This window comes from Syngnathus typhle, linkage group LG11 (assembly GCF_033458585.1).
Source record: "Syngnathus typhle isolate RoL2023-S1 ecotype Sweden linkage group LG11, RoL_Styp_1.0, whole genome shotgun sequence".
Classification (NCBI taxonomy): Eukaryota; Metazoa; Chordata; class Actinopteri; order Syngnathiformes; family Syngnathidae; genus Syngnathus; species Syngnathus typhle.
The window spans coordinates 14,329,951-14,352,086 of NC_083748.1; the positions used below are offsets into that span (position 1 = coordinate 14,329,951).

At 44.3% G+C, this 22,136-nt stretch overlaps 1 protein-coding gene across 1 annotated transcript in view; it reads left to right on the forward strand.

Annotated features, from left to right (window-relative positions):
* The window catches only part of LOC133162236 (receptor-type tyrosine-protein phosphatase gamma-like), a 64,991-nt gene that overhangs the window by 2,449 nt on the left and 40,406 nt on the right, over nt 1-22,136 (forward strand). Inside the window, exon 2 of the mRNA XM_061291289.1 lies at nt 16,584-16,694. Coding sequence (XP_061147273.1) covers nt 16,584-16,694 — 111 coding nt within the window. The remainder of the gene's footprint in view (nt 1-16,583; nt 16,695-22,136) is intronic.

Below are 22,136 nucleotides of genomic sequence, written 5' to 3' on the forward strand. Positions count from 1 at the left end.
AAATGGGCTTTTACTCCCGTCGCGCTTTTCGGCCATGGAGGTACTCAAAGCGCTTCATCACTGTCTGACCACTTTAGTGTCTGGTTGAAGAACACGACGACATGGTCTCAAAGGTAGAGAGAGGATTGTCCCCGCAACCTTCGGTCTGGAGAAGACGGGAAACATAAAAGAAAAGCACTCTACCGGCTGAGCCATACCACGCAAAAATCCATCTGAAGTGTTGAAAAAGTACGATTGTAGAACTGGGGACTGATTGGAAAGTTCCAGCGCAAAGCTTGCTTTTTCACTCGGACGATGCACGCATTCAAATGAGGTTTTATTGTCCATTGAAATAAGATGTCAATCTCAACAAGCACACAAATTCAGTCACTCTGAATAATATCTTGTCGTTTCTATTTGAAACCTGCCGGTAAAATGGCAGGGACTGCCTGCGTGGCAGAGTACATTGTGTATGCTTAATAATGCCATACTCCATCCTAATGATTCAAACAACTGCTACTAGAAGACTGCAAGACTTTGTCTGCTTAACCCATTCACTGCCAATCCAGTTCATAATAATAATCGTCAGGGGCACCGAATGAGTTCAGATACCTGACTGCAGCCAACATGCCTCTGGTTATCCGCGCAACGGTGGCTTCATACACGGTAGCTTCCTTTAACATCTGCTGCTGTTCTGGCCATGAAAAGTGCTGATCACTACGGCAGGCGTCTGGCGGCTGACACAGGGCATGGCTTTTCCTCTCGTGTCTGTCGGCAGCGTGCCGTGTCAGCGTTGAGGCGCGGCACCCCTGTCATTGCGCCGCGCTTCGTTCGGCCCAACACTCAAGAGACGGAGAAAGAAAAGCCAGAAGACAGAAGCGACGGAAAGAAAGAGACGTCGGTCGGGCCTTCAATCTGTCACTTTCTGACGTGAAAAAATGAATAGGGCCTGTCGCTCCTGGCTCGGCGAGAAAAGAAAAGAAAGGAAAAGCAAAAGCAAAGAAGCAAAACGCAACAGTCACTGTAATCTCCCAAGTGCCTCAGCTCACCACTCTGCTGGCCCAACATGCATTTGCCTCTCTCCATCCATCTCTGTCTCTTTTTGCTCCCTTTCTTGAAACATTCATCTTCTATTCACCTCTTCAAATCCAGCCACAAATGAGACAAGGGTGTTGCTTAAGCATTCTAAGCAGCACCGAGGCTTCTTCTCTCGAAGGAAGGAAGGAAGGAAGGAAGGAAGCAAGGAAGGAAGGAAGCAAGCAAGCAAGCAAGCAAGCAAGCAAGGAAGGAAGGAAGGAAGGAAGGAAGGAAGGAAGGAAGGAAGGAAGGAAGGAAGGAAGGAAGGAAGGAAGGAAGGAAGGAAGGCAAAGCGGTGGGCAGGGGCTGCTGACATTTGGGAGATTGGATATGCTTCACGGCCCTCGCTTGCAAACATTATCATCATTATCATCTCAGTGCTCACCGGGCTATTATCTGGACTCCGCTGTGGCCGGGAAAATTGCCGCGCTACTTTATCGGTGAGCTTCGGGTCTCTCGCAGCCACCCCGCCGGCTTCCCTTAATACAGTGCTTCTCAATTATTTTCTGTTACGCCCCCCCTTAGCAAGAAGAAAACTATTCGCGCCCCCCCTCCCCACCGTGACTATCCTAACTTGTCTTGTAAGTCGTAAAATGTTGCACTGTCGCAAACGTGACAGAAGTAACAATGAGAGCGCCACTGCCCCCTGCTGTAGTAAACGCGCAATTACACTTTATTCTAGTACTGCCAAAAAAAAAGCCTGTTCCCCAGGGTCACACGCGCCCCCCCAGGAATAGCACCGCGCCCCCCAAGGGGGGCGCGCCCCACTATTTGAGAAGCACTGCCTTAATAGATTGATCAAAAGATAGCGTGTCTTGTTTGCGTCTCCACAAGACGTGACGTTTGTAGGAGTGGCGCCGTCCTTGTAGGATCCTGGCTCTACTTTTTATAATGAGGTGGTTGCTTGGAGGAGGAGGAGGCAATTGACAAGATCATTGGAAAAAGGTGGGGGTCTTCTCTTTTTACAACTGATTCAAACAGGAAATGATGCTGTTGTGTCAACATAGGCAAAGTAAAGACAAATAGGTGTGGAAAAGAAAACGGACACTCGTAATGTAGAAAAGGATAAATGAAGAGAAGCCTGAAGCAGTCTTATTTTGTCTCATTGATCCACATTTCTGCTCAGCTGAACATACCAGATTCCAATCACACTTTCTTTTTTTTCCCCCCTTTGCAGCTGACAAAATCACAGTTCCACGAATGCAGCTTCAAATGCCTCAATGCCTTTTGACCTGTTGAACTCGCACGCGGCATCTGGGAAAGAAAAAAAGACCAACTTGATATTGAACCTGTCTTTGCGTCTCTCTGTCTCTATCTTGCGCTCTCTTTCGCTCTCTTTCGCTCTCTTTCGCTCTCTTTCGCTCACTCACTCACTCACTCACTCACTCACTCACTCACTCACTCACTCACTCACTCACTCACTCACTCACTCACTCACTCACTCACTCACTCACTCGCTCACTCACTCGCTCGCTCGCTCACTCACTATTGCATTTGGTAGAGTGAGGCTCCTGATCAGGCCTCAAGGATCTATTGACATTTTCCAACACTATTTCTTTTCTCGAGTTGATTTGTTTCCTGTTTTGTCGTTCCATTTTGGGTTTGGGTGAAGCCACAATTGGACCCCCCCCACCCCCCCCCCCCCCAAAGCCTATAGTCGGCGTGAGATGGTGAGTCAAGCCTATTTGTGTGTTTTGCTGCGCGCGATGCATCCGTGTCACTGTTTTGGGGCTGCAATGTTAAAGCAGGTTAGAGGGACAGGCTGTCGGCTGGCTGGCTGGCTGGCTGGCTGGCTAGCGTGCGTGCGTGCCGATAAACAGGGGAAAAGCCAGCAGAAGATGGAACGGAGAAAGAAATGGACACGGTGTGAACAAGCGCATTTGGTCTATCCCTAGCCTCTGGATTGAAAGTCGCGTCAGGTTGTTTTAGCCTGGCTGAGATTCAAATTGACGGTGAGACAGACAGCTGAAGTCTGCCAGGTGTTTGTGTTTTTTTTCTGGCCCCGGGTGCCTTGTCAGGACTTTCCGACACTTTCTGTTCATTTGTCAGACTTGATAGGTGGCCATTCACTCTGGAGCTGTGACAGCTCTCCAATACTCCAGTGAAAGGTGTAGATGGGTGTTGCTGCCATTTCCCAGAACACTTTTTCATCTTGAATGGGGGAATGCACTTCACTCACCTCCCATCGGTCATTGCAGCTGACAGACAGCAACATTGAAAAGTAAAAGCAATCTTACCGCCTCACTATGCTGCCTGTGAAAATGAGACAATAGCCAGACTTTATTCAGCTTTTTTTTAATTTCAGGTCTTTTACTAATTCTGCTTTGCTAACATCTGTCATTTTTAACTTGATGCAATTTTTCTTTTTTTCTGTTGACAGAGTAGTATTGGACTTTTTGTGTTTTGGTGTCTTTTTATTTCTGGTCATACATTTTCATTCTCGGTTGATGCTGATTGACTTTCCCGTTTTGCATATGTTGCTGCTAATTCCATCCATCATCTTGAAAATAACGATTTATGATCATATTCTCATTTCTTTTTGAGCTGCAGTCTAATGTCTGAGGCAAACTACTGTATCATGGTTGTTTGTCTCCTAATGATGTCTTACAGCTTACTGCTTGCGAGCCTTCAGTAATTGCCTGCTTTTGATAGGATCATTTTATGCCTGGCCAGGGCTCGTTGGGCCATGCACGAACGTCCCAACATCAAAGCTCCTAATATTTGGGCAAATCTGCATGAGTCATCAACGGGGGAAATAAATACATACATATATCAAAAAATAAATAGAGGAATAAACATCTCTTACACAAAGGGCATATGCGTCCCTGTTGTTTCTCTGCACACCTGACTTCTCTTTCTTTGACGTTCCTTCTGTGACTCGCAGCTAAATGCTCTTGCTGGCTTCAGCATGACGCCTACAATGCTTGAAGCTCAGCCAGCGCGAAAAGATGATGGCAAAACTACACAATGGCAAGCTTTCTGCTTTGCCTGGAAAAAAATACCTTGACATTTGAACCCACTAGATATGTAATGCAGTGGAGTGAAGAGTGTGTGCGTGTGTCTGTGTGTGTGTGCGTGTGCGCGTGTGCGTGCGTGTGTGGTCGTGCCTGCCTGCGTGGCTGCCTGGGTGGCTGCCTGCGTGGCTGCCTGCCTGCCTGCCTGCATGGCTGCCTGCGTGGCTGCCTGCCTGCCTGGTTGCCTGCTTTTGTGTTTGTTGAAAAGAAAAGCCCTGCGGCAAAAAGAAATAACTGGCCAAAGACAAAAGAATCACTTGAAAGAGTTGGATAACATACGTAAATGTTTGTAATTCTAAGATTATTCCCAAAAATAATGACAGTAGGCATCTACCCATTTTTGTAGTGTACACATGGAAAGAAATGCACATTATCTAGATGTAATAATAATCCCTTCAAGTGGATGTTGCAATGATAGTGTCTTCAACAGCTGGTAATTCAAATTCTAATGATATCATATGGAACATTGGGCTTTCTTGCAACTGCTGTTCTTTACAGCCTCGCGGCATATTCTAAAAATAACATTTAACGTGGCTTGTATCAGCCTCCCATTTGCTTACAAAAAGCCGTGGGGAACCAAAAATGCTATTTAAGCTGGAACACTGTTCATTTCGAAAAAATATGGCTCAAGTAAGAGTGAAGAAAATCACTGGTGAGCGAGCTATTTTTAGATCAAGCAAGAGTGAAGAAAATCACTGGTGAGCGAGCTATTTTTACATCAAGCACTAAATTGTATTGTTTCTGTAGGTGTTGTGGTTGTTTCTGATTTTCGTTAGTATTCTTCAGATGAATGCTTTTTTTTTTCTTTCTACAGCATTTGGCTGACTCCCAAAAAAAAGAAATCCGTACACACGACTTAAGGTGTTTGCCTTCTGCTCCAGATGTTCAACAGATGGGGATTTTGTAATGTCACCTTTGGCTTTCCACTCAAGCTGCTACATTGACTCATTTCTATGGTGGAGCGTCCCATCATCACCATCATCATCACTATCATCATCATCACCATCACTGTTTTGTGCCCTTAAAAGCACTTGCGGTCTCCCATTTTTCTCTCCTCCTTTCACCACTGGATTGGTTGAAGTCCTTCTCCATACTTCACTGCTCGACAAGCAGCGCCTTCCACATGAAACACCTTTTGGATTTACGGCGCAAAGTGCAGCCATCGTTCTTGCGTTAATCACCTCAAGCTCGGACGCTCCCCAGGTCGACGGATGACCCACGGGGGGGAATCAAATGGAAACATGCCAAGGCTGACGCTTCTGAAGTGCCTCACTAAGATATATCGAGACAGCAATTTAGTCTCTCGGTGTACTAGCGAAGAGGGAGACTTGTCAATACGGAATTGAAATGTTTTGGTGAAGATATATTTTTCACCGCATCACAAGCAAGCCATTATGGGTTTTTTTCTGGTGCTTTTGTCATTTGATCATCATTATTATTATTTATTCTTTCACTGCAAGGAAACGTGCCTCAACTAAGCTGTGCGTAGTGTTGGACTGAACATTCCACATTCCCCCGCCCAATAAGCACATCTGTGTTGTGTCACTATCCCCCTCCTGGCGAGATCTTATCAAAGTTATTGTATTTTCAGTTCTGCCGATTCGGCACCTCTCGGAAAAGGGCCGTTAGCGGGTGCTGTGCAGAAAGTCGAAGACATTTATGAATTGCACACCCTTGATGAGGAAAGTCAAGCCATATGATAAAATTTGAAATGAAATGTTTTTATATACCGTGGTAGATATTCAGATCACATCGGGTGCCGAATGAACCGGAATCGATGTGGAAGAAGGAAAAGCAACATGATTTAATGATGCTACCAGAATGATGGGAATATATGTATTTCCCTGCTGTCATCATTCCTTTCATTCCTCTTTTCCCCTCCCTCCCAGCTGAATCTCTTTTTATTAGTGTCTTGTGTCTCTTGGTGCCTTGCTCTTAGCGCCAGGGGCCCGCTTGAAAGCTCCGACTGACTGTTGAAAAAAGCCTCTCGGGCCATGTCACTCCAAACACCACTGCTGGCTGCTGGCTCTTGATGTTGACACGCGCTGCGTTGGCTGAGCCCACCAAAAGCAAAATCTAATTACCATTAAATCGCCAAGTCCCCAAAGCAAGCCCATTAGCCAAAATTAGCACGTGCACACACACACACACACACAATTTCCTCTTCACACTCACACTTTGGTGCCCTTGCCACAAGGCTCCTTTTCCACTGCTTCAACTTTGAAAAGAATTGTCTGTAGCACAGAGTGGATGCTGTCTCATCCATCCAAATGGACTTTTCTTTCATCTTTATTCAAGCAACACTTTGAATCTCATATCCCAAATGGTAGGAATACACACAGTTTGTCCATGACCATTTTTTTCAACAACGATGTGTTTGGTGTTCTTCGAAGATGACAACATTAGATTGGTAATGGAGGTGTGGGCTCATGGAACGGAGGCAAGTCAGATGGACCAAAATGGCAAGACAAGGCAGGACTACTGCTTATTGGAGACGAGAAGAAAAAAAAAGGGGGTTACTTTAGAGGGATTTACGTATAGGGATTTGATCAGAGACAAATCCTATGACATGAGATGTCTCACGAGATTGAGTGCACAAGAACAAGTTTCTTATGGAAAATAGTGCTTAGTAACCATTTTCCAATGCTTTTCTTTTTACCGATCAGACTGCAAGAAAGTGAATGATAGAGCTCGTAAGTGCAAATGAGGATTTTTGTTCCATTTTTCCCAATGCTTTTTTTTTTTAAAGTCCAATTTTTTTATATCTTCACTGGTTCTTCTATATCAAACAAATTGTTTTAGGTTTTATTTACCTGACATGTTCTTCCGCCTTCATCAGAGTCAAGGCGGAAGAAGGCGCCTCTGATGAAGGCGGAAGAACCCGCCGAAACATGTCAGGTAAATAAAACCTAAAACAACGTGTTTGATATAGAAGACCCAGTGAAGTAATTGAAAAGAAAAAAACAAGATGAACCTAGTACAACTAGTCCAATTTTTTGGTATGTTTCCTAATCCCTCTATTTCACATTGTTAGCCGTCTGCTGCAGTCAACATGTTTATCAAGTGCAAAAACAAGTGTCATTTTGAAGCTCTTTGTATGGCCATCAATCCATGTGTTCATCTTTCTTTCAATCACTTCATGTCAAATCTGCCACTGGTTCCAAAATTGTCCTACTTTCTCTCTCAGGCTTCATTTAAACATGGTGTTTGGGGATTTGTGTATTGCTCAGAGGCTCTGTACTTTAAGCTTACATATGAATGTATGAAATAATCCATTTGTTCAGAGCTCGACAGGATTTCGGATCTTGTAGCGGACAAGAGTTCAACCGTTGCCGCAAATTAAAGTCGTGTGTTGCGCTGGAGTCGGATAAAAAACAAATAAAATAAAAAAAAAGATTAGCTTGTACTTCATTTTTGACCTCGATTGAAAGATATGTTTCAATCAAGTTCCCAATTGAATTTTTGAATACCAATAACATTACTAGTCGTGTTTTCAAATCTTTCAATTGACGTTCCACACTGTCCTGTAAAGCGATTCAAAAGTAAAAAAAAGAGGATGGCTACATGTGCAAAAACAAACAAACACTACTACAACAGATAATTGCATGATTGTACAAAAAAAAGGCAAATAACTATACACTTTGGCTCAAGCTGATTATGTGGCAGCATGATGGATGCATGTTACCACTAGCACAACAGCCATCAACCAAAGAGCACACTCATAATGAAGTGATGGCTTACAGGCAAAACTAAAACAAAGATGCTAAAGACAATATATATAGTATGTGAAATGGATTAGATGGGCTGGCAGTGAGGTCAGCGAGTGAGTCACTCGTCAACTTGTAATCTTTCTAATTAGCCATCAATCGGTGCCATTACAAAGTCTCCCCCACGCCACGCCGGCTGCACCCAAGTGAAACCTCAATTCAATCCATTTCGAGCCCCAAATTGTTCTTCTTGCCAATGTATTTGGAAGTTCTGAATGCAAGTTCGTCGAAGCATTTGCGTTGACATGTGAGTATAATAGAGAAGGGAAAGTGACGCTGCGTGAAAAGAGGTGCAAGCGCATTAGTGTGTTTGTTGTTGGCTCTGTGTACAAAAGCTGAGAGTGCTTTAGCTTGACAAGCCTGTGATGTCACTGCTGTCAGCCACGCTTGTGTTGGCGTGCGTGCGTGCGTGCCTGCGCAAGGAATGCTAATCCACTGGTTTGTGCTCCCGTGTAAACCAAGCAGGATTTATCATGCAACTGGCAAATGTGAGCGCATGACACCAACGGATACACAGAGCTGGATGGATCGAAGGAAGGAAGGAAGGAAGGAAGGAAGGAAGGATAGATACCTAGGTACCTAGAGCTATTGACGGCCAAATATGCCAGTAAAATTGAGAGTTAGTTGTAGTCGTATATTTATGAATCAAGGATTACTTTTAGCAATGGACGTATTTTTTGATTTATTTTTTTCACAGAAACGTCATTGCGAAAAATTCGCTAAAACCCCATTGCGCAAACTTTCAATTCCATTCAATTGGTGTCAACATTAGATTTAGGGACACGTGAAACCAATGCCATTGAATGGTTTTAAGAATTTCCAGGTTGAACCAACCGAATGGCAGGCAGGATGAGTTCCAAACACAAATGGTCACAAGACCAAATCCCTTCTTCCCTTCCTTACTCCCTCGACGTACAATCGAAGAGGCTCTCGCTGGCTTTCTGAACACATTGATCCCAAAATAACATCAAAGAGGCCCACTGTCTGACTCTCAGTGTGCAGGGAAGGCAATCTAGGAACACAAAACATTGTACCAGTACTTTGCCTAGTGCCATCCTGGAGAACTACATTGTTTTGAAGGAGAAAAAGAAATATCAGGGTATGAAAATCAATCCGTTGAAAAAATAAGAACAAGACAGAAACATTTGTCCTTTGCTCTAAATTCCTATGCCAGCCATTCTGTAATGTACCATTTGACTTACAGCCAGTGCTGTGTCAAGTCAACTCAAATGTGCATTATGACTGCTCAGACAGCACTTTGGGACATTTATTGATTGGGCAAAGACAGGTAAGTGGCCAAGATGTGTGTCAGGGCCCAAAGGGCATCGGAAGAAAGCAAAGCAAAGCAAAGCAAAGCAAAGCAAAGCAAAGCAAAGCAAAGCAAAGCAAAGCAAAGCAAAGCAAAGCAACAACAGTGGCTCACTTGCTGGAGGAAAAGCAAAAAAGGCAACATTTACAAAATGGCTTGATTATTCAGCTGAACTGATTGCGATAAAGATTTCGATGAGTGAAAGTCGGTCCATTTGAATGCCATTGTACTTATCAGTCAAAGAAACTCGTCCTGGGCTAATGTTACGTAAACTCCGGCTTATTTCTGCTAATGTGTCTGGAACACATTTCCAGAAATAGGCAACTAAGCAAAGATTTAATTGGTTGTTTAATTTCACACTTGATGAGTAAGTAGGCAACAGCAGAGACCCAATTATGTCCTTTACAAATAATTAAAAAGGCAACTTTCCATTACATGTCCCCTTAAAGTTTCATTTCCAAGTGCATTAAAAAAAGTAGAAAAAAGCCACAAAAATGATGCAGTCGGGGCATATATATATATATATATATATATATATGTGTGTATACGCATATATATATTGGTTTAGCACTTCATTCTTTACACTGCCGCCATCTCCAGTCACTCCACTCCACTCTAGTTAATGATACTCCTTTAGTCTCCATCTTTGCCTTTTGTCCTGCTTTCATCTTGCCGCACTGCTCTTCTCCAACTCATCCATTAGCTACGTCATCACTATCAAATGGAATGTGATGTGCGATCAATACTTACAACTGATGTCAAGCATGCAAAATTCATTTCCTTTGCTTGTGGTGGGTGTCTGCAACTAGCCACTGTATATACATACGTAAATGATATCAAAATATCAATGGACAAATACAAATATGCTGGTGAGGAGGCAAGGACTAATCAAAGTCACCACAGTCAAGACAGCGGGCCAGCACTTGGATGAATAATAGTCCGATTGTGTGTCATTAGGGGGAACGTGCATCCGCAATTGTTTTAGCCTGCTAACGGGGAGGCTGCTTCGGCCGCCATCTCCAGTGGAGCGAGCAGTCAGCCAGATAGTAAATCAGTCTCTTGGTTACAGGCTGCCGCTGCCGCTGCCGCTGCCGCTGCTGTTGGACCTTCCCCAATGACTAATGGCAAAACTAATAGGTCCATTAGTGTATGGGGATGGTTGGGATGATGACTGCATGAGATAGAGACATATACAGCATAGAGGCCTGCACACCCATAATAGTAAAGCAGACTTTGACCCAAGGAATTTGTCAACCGCAGAAATGTTGAGGTCAGATCTTAAGCAAAACGGCGATTGCTAAAATAACAGCAGTATTTATCAAATGACACTGATAGAATAGTTTAGTGCCAAACATGTACGAGGGTTTTCTTCTTGTTTCCAAGCCACCCACTTGAATTACTTGACATATATGAGTGGAAAGATGACAAGGGGACACATTATGTTAATGTCCAAATGTCCTCTCACATCCACGTTGGAGCAGAAAAGACAAGTATGCCCAAGGAAATGTCATCTCAGGTCCGAGGTAGCCATCCAATCCAATCTCCGTCGTGGGAGGGAATGCACCACTGTGCCCTCATCCAAGGGTGCTTAACCCTGAAATTCTTAAACACCTGGAAATAGATCATGGTGGGATTCTGGGTGGATTCTATGGAGAGAAGGAAGGTATGGCGTGCGCTGCCGAGATAGGACCCATTTCTGGCGGAGTTAACTTGAAGCAATTTCCTCCCTCCTCTTATCTGCATTCTCTGTCTATGACACATACGCTGGGGAATGACCCAGCTACGTCAAATCAGCACGTACGTATGTTCACGATAACTGAGAAAAGTTCAGCCCCTATCGTTTGCTCAAATTTCCTGGATGTCACTATTTCATATGCAAAGGTTTCATCCTGGACTTGAATTTGAAATGGGCTGTGCAGACTCCATGCATATGCATAATTGCCGACGCGGTTTTCTTTGCCACGATGCCATACAAACGAACAGATACAATTACCAGGTGGTGCTCCTGTACAAAAATAACCCCTAACCCTAACCCACGTTTTCAAATCGTCTTAGTCAGAGTCCGGTGTGTTTTGCTTAGCATTCCCAGCTCGACTCAATTTTTGTCCTTCTCTTCTGATAAAAATCAATCATTTCTAGTATGTACTTACAGGCCAGATGCCATGTATAGAGGAATCGATAAGTAGTCCATATTACACACTCCAATCTGAGTTGACTTTTTCTCCTTCGTGCCAGCAAGGCAGCTGCGCTCGCTCGCTCGCTCACTCACTTCCATCCTCTCATCTTGCCCTGGCCGAAGGAAGGAAGGAAGGAAGGAAGGAAGGAAGGAAGGAAGGAAGGAAGGAAGGAAGGAAGGAAGGAAGGAAGGAAGGAAGGAAGGAAGGAAGGAAGGAAGGAAGGAAGGAAGGAAGGAAGGAAGGAAGGAAGGAAGGAAGGAAGGAAGGAAGGAAGGAAGGAAGGAAGGAAGGAAGGAAGGAAGGAAGGAAGGAAGGAAGGAAGGAAGGAAGGAAGGAAGGAAGGAAGGAAGGAAGGAAGGGCTGTAAGAAGCTGAAGTCTGTCATGTTCGGATTAAGATCCGGGGATGTGCTTAATATTTGTCAAGCTCTTTGAGGCCTTTCTGTGATAAAGGGCTATATAAATAAAATAAAGTTGACATGTTGGATCCATTTTTGGAATAAGTGAAACTCGATGAAAATCGGGGAGTTGATTCAGAAAAAGAAGGAAACTACTGTTGTACAAAGCAGACACTTAGAGGAGGTATGGGCAAATGAAATGACGATTTTTCCTTCAAGGGGTAGGACAGTGTACGTATATATGGGGGGGGGGGGCGAATTAATATTGACAAAATGGGTCCATTTTAAAAATAAGGGTAACTAGTTTTGGAACACCAGATTATCCCACAAAATGGATCGGTAGCATACGAGCTTCCTACGGGCGAGCCTGTGCTTATTGATTCCCTCTCAACTTCCGGCTAAGAACAGACTCCATTAGAAAATAACAATTGGCTGCTTCAATAATCGAGCTGCACCACTAATGGGACCGCTTTATTGGAATGTGCTATTAAGAGTTGTTTGTTTGTGAGATCTGATGTTGAGGTAGGGTCGGCTATATTTCATTTCTGTCATGGAGCAAAATAGACATGGAGCAATCGTCTAGTAAAACCAAGATGATTTATTTGAAATATATTTAAAATAATAATAGTCAAATAATAGATCACAACAAAAATAATTATTGATTATAATAAATAAAAATGTCATCAAGGAGTGACTCGTATGATCACGTTGCTTCAAAGACAATACAAGATTAGCCCAGCATAGGCATAGCTCTTGCCTTGAATCATTCTGATGCGCGTATGGAGTGAAAAGGCCACGTCAAAATAGGCTCCCAAGGAAGGATGGATTCCTTCATTTAGTTACCGTCATTGATGAGGTGAAATACGTAAACAATGCTTCCTGAAACGCATTAGACGTGAAGCGCAGACGAGAGGCGTCGCACCAATCTCCTGCAAAGAAATACTTTGGAGGGCATCTCAAGACACTCTATTGTCTATGCATTATGAAGCTTTGGATGAGACTCAGCAAGGAGACAGACAGTTGCACTCTTCGTAATCAATATTGAGTAATAAAGATAACTGAGCAAGACGCCAGAATCGACTCGCTGGCAACCCAAGCACCCAGAGCCATTCGATACGCCCATCGCATAAAGCTTTCATTGCATTGAGTCCCTGGGAATCTGATTAGAGACTTCTCTTTGTCTATACTACTTCCAAATTGGCACATTTTCTTACTTTTGTGAAATTCATGAAATGAATTACATTACGCGGGCGTAACAGAGACTGAGTGAACGTTGACCATTAAAGTGTGTGTGATGCCATCTTATTTTTCCCTTCCTTCGTTAACACTTTGATTACTTTATTGCAGATGCATGAAGCCGTTTCACACATACTGTATGTAGTCTGTCAATCCATCAATCCATCAATCAATCCATCAATCCATCAATCAATCAATCTTTTTTTTTTGCCTCTAAAGCAGTTCAATGTCTTCTTCACTCTCCCCAACTTTTTGGCTTCTCATTTGTTGCTCCAGGCCTTAAATGTTTGCCAAAAAGCTTGCAGGTACGTAGGTAGGATGTCCCAAAAGTTTTTTCTTTTCTTTTTTTCCCCTCCTAAACTGTTCATGATGATAGTAGGCTCTTTGGGTTATTGACGTGATTAAAGATAAGAGCTGACCTTGATCAAGGTCGCCACCGAAAAGTGACGGACGGGTCCGTACGTCAGGTGAGCATATTTGCTGACATTTTCCGGGACTTGACGCCATTCAGTGAAAAACCTGCAGGACAATCATGCATAAGTGAAAAAGGAAATGTCACATGGTGGATGATTAGGAGAAATGGACCATTTCAAAAAGTGCATGACAGAGCAGCAGATGTTTTGTGTCTAGCGATTGTACAGACCGGCATCTGTTATGGCTTCTTTCATATTCACTGACCTTCAAGCCTACTTAGAGGAGAGAGAAACGAAAAAGATTAGGTCTCCTTCCGCTTTCCTTTCTCTTCAGTCTTAGAACATTCACAAGATGATTTTTTTCATTTCATTTTTCATGGGAACAAATCACTCTTGCCAAATAAAAACTATCCCCGTTTCTTGGCGATGGAGCAAGTCACTGCATACTTACCGGACCGTATTTTCTTGGATCCATCCATCCATCCATCCATCCATCCATCCATCCATCCATCCATCCATCCATCCATCCATTCATCCATCCATCCATCCATCCATCCATCCATCCATCCATCCATCCATCCATCCATCCATCCGTCCGTCCATGTTCATTTTCTTTTCTTTTCTTTTCTTTTGTTACCGCGCAAGTCCCGGCATGCATATGAAAAACAAATGTGGATGAAGGTGGGGACATGACAGCTTTCACTGTGATGGGAAAACGGACGTGCGTATTAACAGCTCCTGTCTTGTGTCCTACAGGAGGTGTCAGTTTCATGCCATTGTTTGTAGTCCCTTGGCAGCATGACCTTGTCTCACTGAGCACAAGCTATTAATTAACCAAGCATGTGTGTGTTCATGGGGGGGGGGGGGGGGGGGGTTGGGTTGGAGCCTGTGAGTGGCATCCTTTTGCAGCCAGCCAGCCAGCCAGCCAGCGTGTCCATATGCAATCAATGTGCTGGAGGAAGGTGAGAATGAAGGGCAAATAAGGCACAAAGTGTTGTCATAGCTAACTTTGAGGGCATTTTAAGTATGTAGCTTTTGAAACTTCCAAGTGTGTTGCAGGCATTTTTCTTAGCCTCCCCTGCATGCATTTGACTCCAAGAGTTTCTGCTTCAGAGATGATGACCTTCGCTGTTCGCTTCATAGAATGCGTGTGTGTACGTGAGTGTGTGTGTGTGTGTGTGTTTATGCGACTTTCCCTACCCTTGGCTGATGCTCCAGAAAACATGAAGTCATACTGGGTGTAGTGATGGACAGCCAGTGAAGCACAAAGGACCAACTAACATCCTCACTGCCCGAAAAACATTGTTCACACACGAACCCCCCCCCCCCCCCCTCCTTTTTATTTCTTTTCTAAACACTTTTTTAAGTAACTACTCTATGCATATAAGAGTAAGAATACGAATAAGGGCACTCGGGGCATATTCACAAGCCGGCAGCAGTCCACCTTGTAGATTAAAACACCAGTGAATTAGTTGATGAATTCAAAAACAAAGCGCAGTCAACATTTGAAGACGAGTTACAGTGACGGCTGACCCAAAAAGTCCAAATGTGACGGGACTCTTTCGACCTTGATTTGGATGGGATCTTTGCTGAGATCCATTCATTTCTTGATGCTTTTGTCTCACTTTTTGACATGTCCAGTGTGCTATCAGTAAATGTACCTGGTTGAGGCAGCACCAGAGGCGCTTGCATCTTGCTTATGTGCTCATTTTCACTTTTAACAATTTGGTCTCTTTGAGCAAGAGCGTCAGCGGAATCATATTCTTGACATTCTTGACATTGTGCTGACAATTTTATGTGCTGCAGAGAGCATTTTCCTTGGCTACTGCTTTCCTTATGGTGGCTATGTCCATCAGCAACCATATGCTTGTCATACATTTTGTTCTTGGCACTCTGATTATTTTCCAATTCAAGCTCAGCTCTCTCTCCATTTTCCCAATTATCCGAAAAGTAGCTCTCGGAGCCAATTTGTGTTTCAGCCTCCAGTTACCCGCATGCATGCATGCACATTCACATTTGAGTTTATGCTGCCTGTGATTCTTGTTCCCTCCCTGGGTTGATCCTCTTTTGTGGCGGTACCGACCCTACCGGCTTAGCAGCTGTCCCCGCTGGAGCGAGTCCATCGGCTAATGTCGCCCCAACCGTCGCCGTTCGCACCTCAGGCTCAGCGCTGAATCACTCGCCGGCCGGCAACAATACCTCCGGCTGGACCGGCTCCATCGACAAATGTGGCACCGACGGTTCCCACTTTGGCTTAAACGCAGAATGACTGGCCAGCAGCAGTATTTCCAGGTGGACACACGCCAATAACATGCTGCTTTGTCGTACCTCGGACTCATCATCGATTCCATATTTCTCATCCGTGTCCATCATACTTTACATGGACAGTTGATCAAGATGATGTCAGAGCACAAACCACACATGAAGTCAAAGCCATTGACAGGATTGTCTCGGAGGTCCAGAAAAGAATCTTCCAAAAGGGCAAGCACACCACCAATTTGGCCTGTATGGTTGAGTGGCCAGATGGAAAATATTCCTGGCACCTGAACCAGAGCCATGAGAAAGGAAGTTTTTGATGAAACAAAGATTGAAGTCTTTGGCGGAATTGCCAGCTGTCATCACCCATCACCCGAGCAAAACCATCCCTCGAGTGAAGCATGACCGTGAAGTGAGCAGAACGTCCTGCCACACAACAACAACTCAACCCACATTGGAATCCTGTGGTCTGAAAAGCAATTTTGAGAATTCTCAAAGACATGTACTACGGGCTAACTTTGTGCTAATCACCTACTACTATATCTCTCCAACTCTGTTGCCATCAACGGTTGCTGTTTTATTATGATGTTGTCTTCTAACAACTTGTAAAATTGTAAATTGAAATTGTAAAAAGCTCCATTTGGCAACACACAAGACCCTATGGTCCGTCAGTAGATTTGTTTCTTTGCTTTTTTTTCCCGCTGCCCATTTTTCTTAACATGCTTTGACCACAAAAAACTTGTGTGGGTATCATTTTTTTTTTTGGGCAGGAGCTACTGAGCCTTCTCCACGTAGTATATGGGGCTTAACAATTTGTTTCCTGCTTATGAGTGACAATTCCTCTAAGGACACAGTTGGATATTACCCAGTGGGTGTCCAAGCGGGGCTGCAGAATGCTGCTGATGCTCTGCTTCTCTTTATGCTAACCTTGGTGTCGCTGTTGTTCTTCTGTCCCGCAGTGCTGACAGGAAACCAAGCTAAGTCCTGCGCCCCTGTCCAAGACCTTCGTACAGCCGCTGAGACACGACTGCGGAGAGCTGCCAACGAAGAGACCTATTGGGCCTACTCAGGTTTGTCTTTATGCTTTGTTCGCCTCACCAACGGGCAAAGGCTGACCCGACCAAACACCTTCCACAATCTATGAAAGAATGTGAGGCTGAGCAAGGTTCTCTTGTCCATCAATCCCTCCATTCATGCATCCATGCATGCATCCATGCATCCATCCATCCATCCATCCATCCATCCATCCATCCATCCATCCATCCATCCATCCATCCATCCATCCATCCATCCATCCATCAATCGGGTGGACTTTGCTTTGAAAAAGTCTCTTTGGGAAATGCCGCAATGATGTTTTAAAGAGGCAAGTGAGGTGTGGGTCCTTTTCCCCTTAACAGCGAGTCCCCGGAAGCCATTCTTATTATTGAACTTGCAACAATGGTCATGATGCGTGATCATTAGCAATTACGATTTTATGGGTGGATAAAAGCGTCAAGTAAAAGAGCAATATAACAAGCAATTGCCTTGAGTGAATAAAAGGTAACATCAATAATATGACCCAATGATAAGGTTGAAAAACATCACAAATGGAAATTGGGCCTGATTGTTGAGGTTTCCTCGTTCATCCGAGGATGAACTTCACCATCCAAGGACAGACAGGTGTTTTGAATCAACCCGGTCTTGTGCGTCCTTGCATGAGTGCGTGTGTGCATCTTGATTGAAAGAATGCCACCAAAGCAATTGAGACATCCGTGCGATGTCTATGGGGTGATGCATTATGCCACTACTCTCTATGATTGTGTCAGTCAGTAGCTGCGTGTCTAATGCAGGATCAAACCTATACACTCTGTGGGGAAAATGGATCGATTTGTCGCCCTCCCTACCTAGCTCCCTCCCTCCCTCCCTCCCTCTCCGCCATAATATTTCCACACCTTTCAAAACGTCCTTGAGTATAAACGTGTCTACTAAGAAGGACCGAGAGGACAATATCAATCACTTGATGTCTGCTTTGTTTCAAGCCTAAGGCTCTTTCACGCTAGGTACACGTTTGAATTGAAATAACCCGTTGCCTTTTGATTTGCTGCTGCTGATCCCTTCTTAGAAGCAAAGCTGGGGCTTTCTGGCGCAACTTCAAATTCCATAGGGTCGTCCTTTGGCATTTTTCACCATCCAAACCAATGCAAAAAGGCACCAAGCTACTTTCTGTTTGGTGGCATAGTAACCCGTGCTAAGCTCGCTGCCGTCATCCCTCCTGAGCCCTTTCCTCGGCTGGGCGGTGTGCAAACTAAGTCAAGTGTGTAAGCACCTCAACTTGCATTGATCGCCTGGTTGTAGCAGATTAGCAGAAGTTCAAATGAGGCGTGGTCGGATCACATTCTTAACATCCGCGAGTGATCGGGTTTTTTTTCAATTCGATTGTAAGGCTATACTACAGTACGGTGTGCCTTCCGTACCTTCTTAAAATACGTAGAAAGTTATCCGACACGGCTGTGAAAAGTCATTCTTCCCTCACCGCTAGTAAATTAATTGGCACCACTGTGCAATGAAACACAAGGTGGGAACATGGAGAGAAAATGCTGTCAGGGGGGAGTTGACACCAATGAGACAAAGTGACGAAGAGAAAGGGTGAAGACACTTCCGACACATGCAGATCTTTTAATTGATCGTGCGAGCATCGTTCTAAAAAAGAAAATCAAACTTTTCAGGAGAAATCGTACTTGAAATGTTGGCGTATGCATGCCGGGAGGGTTGACTGGAATTAAAAGTGTAATTCCATACAGTTTAACTCCCCAAAAATATGGTTTCCCCACTGCATAAAAATGCATTTTGACGACGTGTTTGGTCATGTATTATTTTTGAGATGATCCATTAGCTCGACATTGGGAGTGTCTATTTTAGCACCATGTAACTGCAGCAATGATACAAGTAACGGAATCATCATATAAAGATCTATTTGAAATGTAAAGTGACTGAGGTGTGAGGACAACGAATCTGTTGTCGAGGAGAAATGGAAACGCACCGAAGGGCCTTTATCGCCGTCTTGCTCAAAGAGCTCGGTAGCTCTTCTCACGGGCGAGCTGTTGCCGAGCGCCCATTCTGCATGCAGCTGTCGCCGCGCTGGGCACTAAAATGGGCTCTGCTCACATCTGCCACTGTAGCACTTGAGATAATTGTTCCATTTACTGTACGTACAGCCAATATGCCCGTGCAGTAATTGAAGATGACTTTGTCGTGTTTGAGTAATAGCTTCATTCCGTGCTGTGATCCCGGACGGAAAGGTTAAATACAAAGCGGGAAGTGGTGAAAAATAGCTGGAAAGGTGAGGCTAGTCGGAGTTCCTTTTATTTGCTGGTCTTTGGGAAATGACATCTCACACACTCCTTGATGTGTATACAGTAGATAGTAGTGATGGGAAACTGAAGCTTCCAATTTGCTTCATGAACCAGTTGGATGTATTTTTCGAGATAGCATGCTAGTTGTGGTGTTTTGGAGAAGTACTCGTATTCTGTTTGAATAACTGCCGTCATTGGAAAGCGTGCTCAATACGCAAACAGAGTTGTTTTCAAATGATGAGCTCACAAAGCGACGGCAATCACGAAACAAAAGATACGTCTCACTCGTTCAATAAAAGACGATACATTTCAGCGGAAGGTGCAGGAAGTATTTCTCTTACTGATTGTGGTTTATTCAGAGCAAGCGACGTGTGCTGCAGTGCCGGACCGTTCTGTATTCCTAATCCCCTGATCATTTGCCAGCACCGCGCACACTGTGTGGGCACTTTCCCTTGTGGAGCCGTATTTTGCATGTCAGGCGCACAACATAGCCATCCGTGGATTCTCTTATTCTCACTGGCTTGTAAATTCATATTCCGCCGAGTCACTTTTGAATTGAATCGGATGTCAAGTCCTTTTTGCTGCCCGCTCTCTTTTGAAATGTGTGCCATTTGTTGCTCTTTGACTACATCCCAAGTCTCATCAATCCTAGTGTGGAATCTACGCGTGTGGCCTACGAGCTGGTGCCTCATTTATCTTTTGGTGACGCTGAGTGTGATTTCCTCTGCTTAGGGGAAGCCGTGTCCCTGCTTATTAATGATGCCTAAAATATTAAACAGACACCATCAAACGTGAATTATTCATTCATTTGCCCCGTATCGTCATGGCTAAAGATTTTCAAAACCTGTCATACATCTTCTGACAACAATCTGACAAGATTTGCTAGTTGTGATGATTTTCAAAACCTGTCATACATCTTCTGACAACAATCTGACAAGATTTGGTAGTTGTGATGTCCCTGGAAATCAAGGTTGTGTGTGTGTGTGTGTGTGTGTGTGTGTGTGTGTGTGTGTGTGTGTGTGTGTGTGTGTGTGTGTGTGTGTGTGTGTGTGGTGTGTGCGTGTGTGTGTGCGTGTGTGTGTGTGTGTGTGTGTGTGTGTGTGTGTGTGTGTGTGTGTGTGTGTGCGCGTCTTCTTGTGTTTTTGCTCTTGTGTTTCACATCTTTCTTTTATTATTTAGACAATTTGACATCAGTTTGAATAAAAACAATTATATACATCTTGACAAAATAAATACCTGAGATTATTTTACTGACTATCACTGACTGGAGGACTTTTTCAAACTTTAAATCGAGTCATATTATTACGAGACTCCTCTTATTTGAGTAGAATATGAATCTAAAATCGAATATTATAATCTCTCTTTTTCCTTTGCGCCTTCCCGTGTTGCATCCGGTTGTCCTGCCGACAAGCTGAATCAGGTCGATGAGCGTCTCAAGTCGTCCTGATTTGCTTTTTGCCGTTTTCTTTTTTCAGTCCACATCCTAACCGAAGCCATCAGTTCCGTCTGTGCCGGTTACCATGGCACCGTCAAAGCAACTCGTTTGTCTTTCTTTGTCATTGACCCCCCCACCCCCTCCCCAACAATACAAAGAACACCTTCAGTCATCCACTCACTCACTCACTCACTCACTCACTCACTCACTCACTCACTCACTCACTCACTCACTCACTCACTCACTCACTCACTCACTCACTCACTCACTCACTCGCCCGCCCGCCATCCCAAACACACACACGCACACAAGCACACTGCAATCACCTTTTAATTCCCCCTGATGTATTACTCTGGCAGGAAGCAATTTTAGTGGCCCGAATTGGGCCTTAAATCACCAAATCAGCTCCTTCCACCGATCCAGCCATCTATCACGCAACCTCCGTTGCTTAACGCACGCATCAATAAAACAGCTATGTAAATAAATACGTAAAAGCTATGACACAAGGATAAATATCGTAGCAAACACAAAGTGGAGGATTTGTTGTCGCACTGATAGATGACATCTGCGCTCCTGCCAGACTTTGACATTTGTTTTTGTTTTGTTTGTCCTTGCTGCCTCTGAAAAGAGTGTGCGTGTGTGTGTGTGTGTGTGTGCGAGTGTGTGTGTGCGTGCGTGTGCGCTGACACATTTGGAGCACTTTTGTGTGCGTGCGTGTATATATGTATGTATATATATGTATATATTAGGTTTTATTTAAAAAAAATTATATGTATTATTTAGTTCTAGTAAATATGTTTCTTTTGTGTAATATAAAATGATTCCAGTAGTTCAGCTTAGTAAAGCCCCATCCATCCATCCATCCATCCATCCATCCATCCATCCATCCATCCATCCATCCATCCATCCATCCATCCATCCATCCATCCATCCATCCATCCATCCACCCACCCATCCATCCATCCATCCATTCATCCATCAAGATCTAGATCCGCTTTCCAAGGACTGTCAGCAATGTTCTGATGAGACTCGGTCCATAAGTGCCTGTGCTCCTTATCTCATTGGTCAAAGAGTCATTAATTCCCCCTAGCTGCCACCCTCTGGTTATCTAGCGCAAAGTGAATTACACAAGTGTCTATTGATTTGTGTCCTTACGCCAGCCATGTTTATAGAGTAAAACCATTGCTTTTCTCCCTGACTGTTTTCCGTTGTGAGTCGAGGAAAGGCAGGGGGGGGAGCTAATTGGCCCGAGACAAGATCACCTTGACCACCTGGACTCAGCAGCTGCAGGTTAGGGAGGAAGAGAGAGAAAATATTTCTGGAGGGGAGGAAAAAAAGAAGGGATATTCTCATTGCTTAACTGGGTGTCTATTCAAGTGTATTAGCAGTAACATGGCCTTAAGAATAGTACGTAGAATCGACATCTTCTGGATACTTGTATTCAAGCGGCAGGGGAAGCCTGGGAAAGGGGAAGCCTGGGAAAGGGGAGGCCTGGGAAAGGGGAAGCCTGGGAAAGGGGAAGCCTGGGAAAGGGGAAGCCAGGGAAAGGGGAAGCCAGGGAAAGGTGCCGCCGCCGCCGCCGCCGCTGCCGCCGCTGCTGCCGCTGTAATGACTCAACATCTCTTTAGTTGGACGGATGGTGTGTGTGTGTCCATTTGCTGAGTTTCATGCTTCATTACTGAGGGATGTTAAGGTAATTTGACCCTTACATGTCCATTGAGGGAACTTATCTCCGCTTCGGGCAC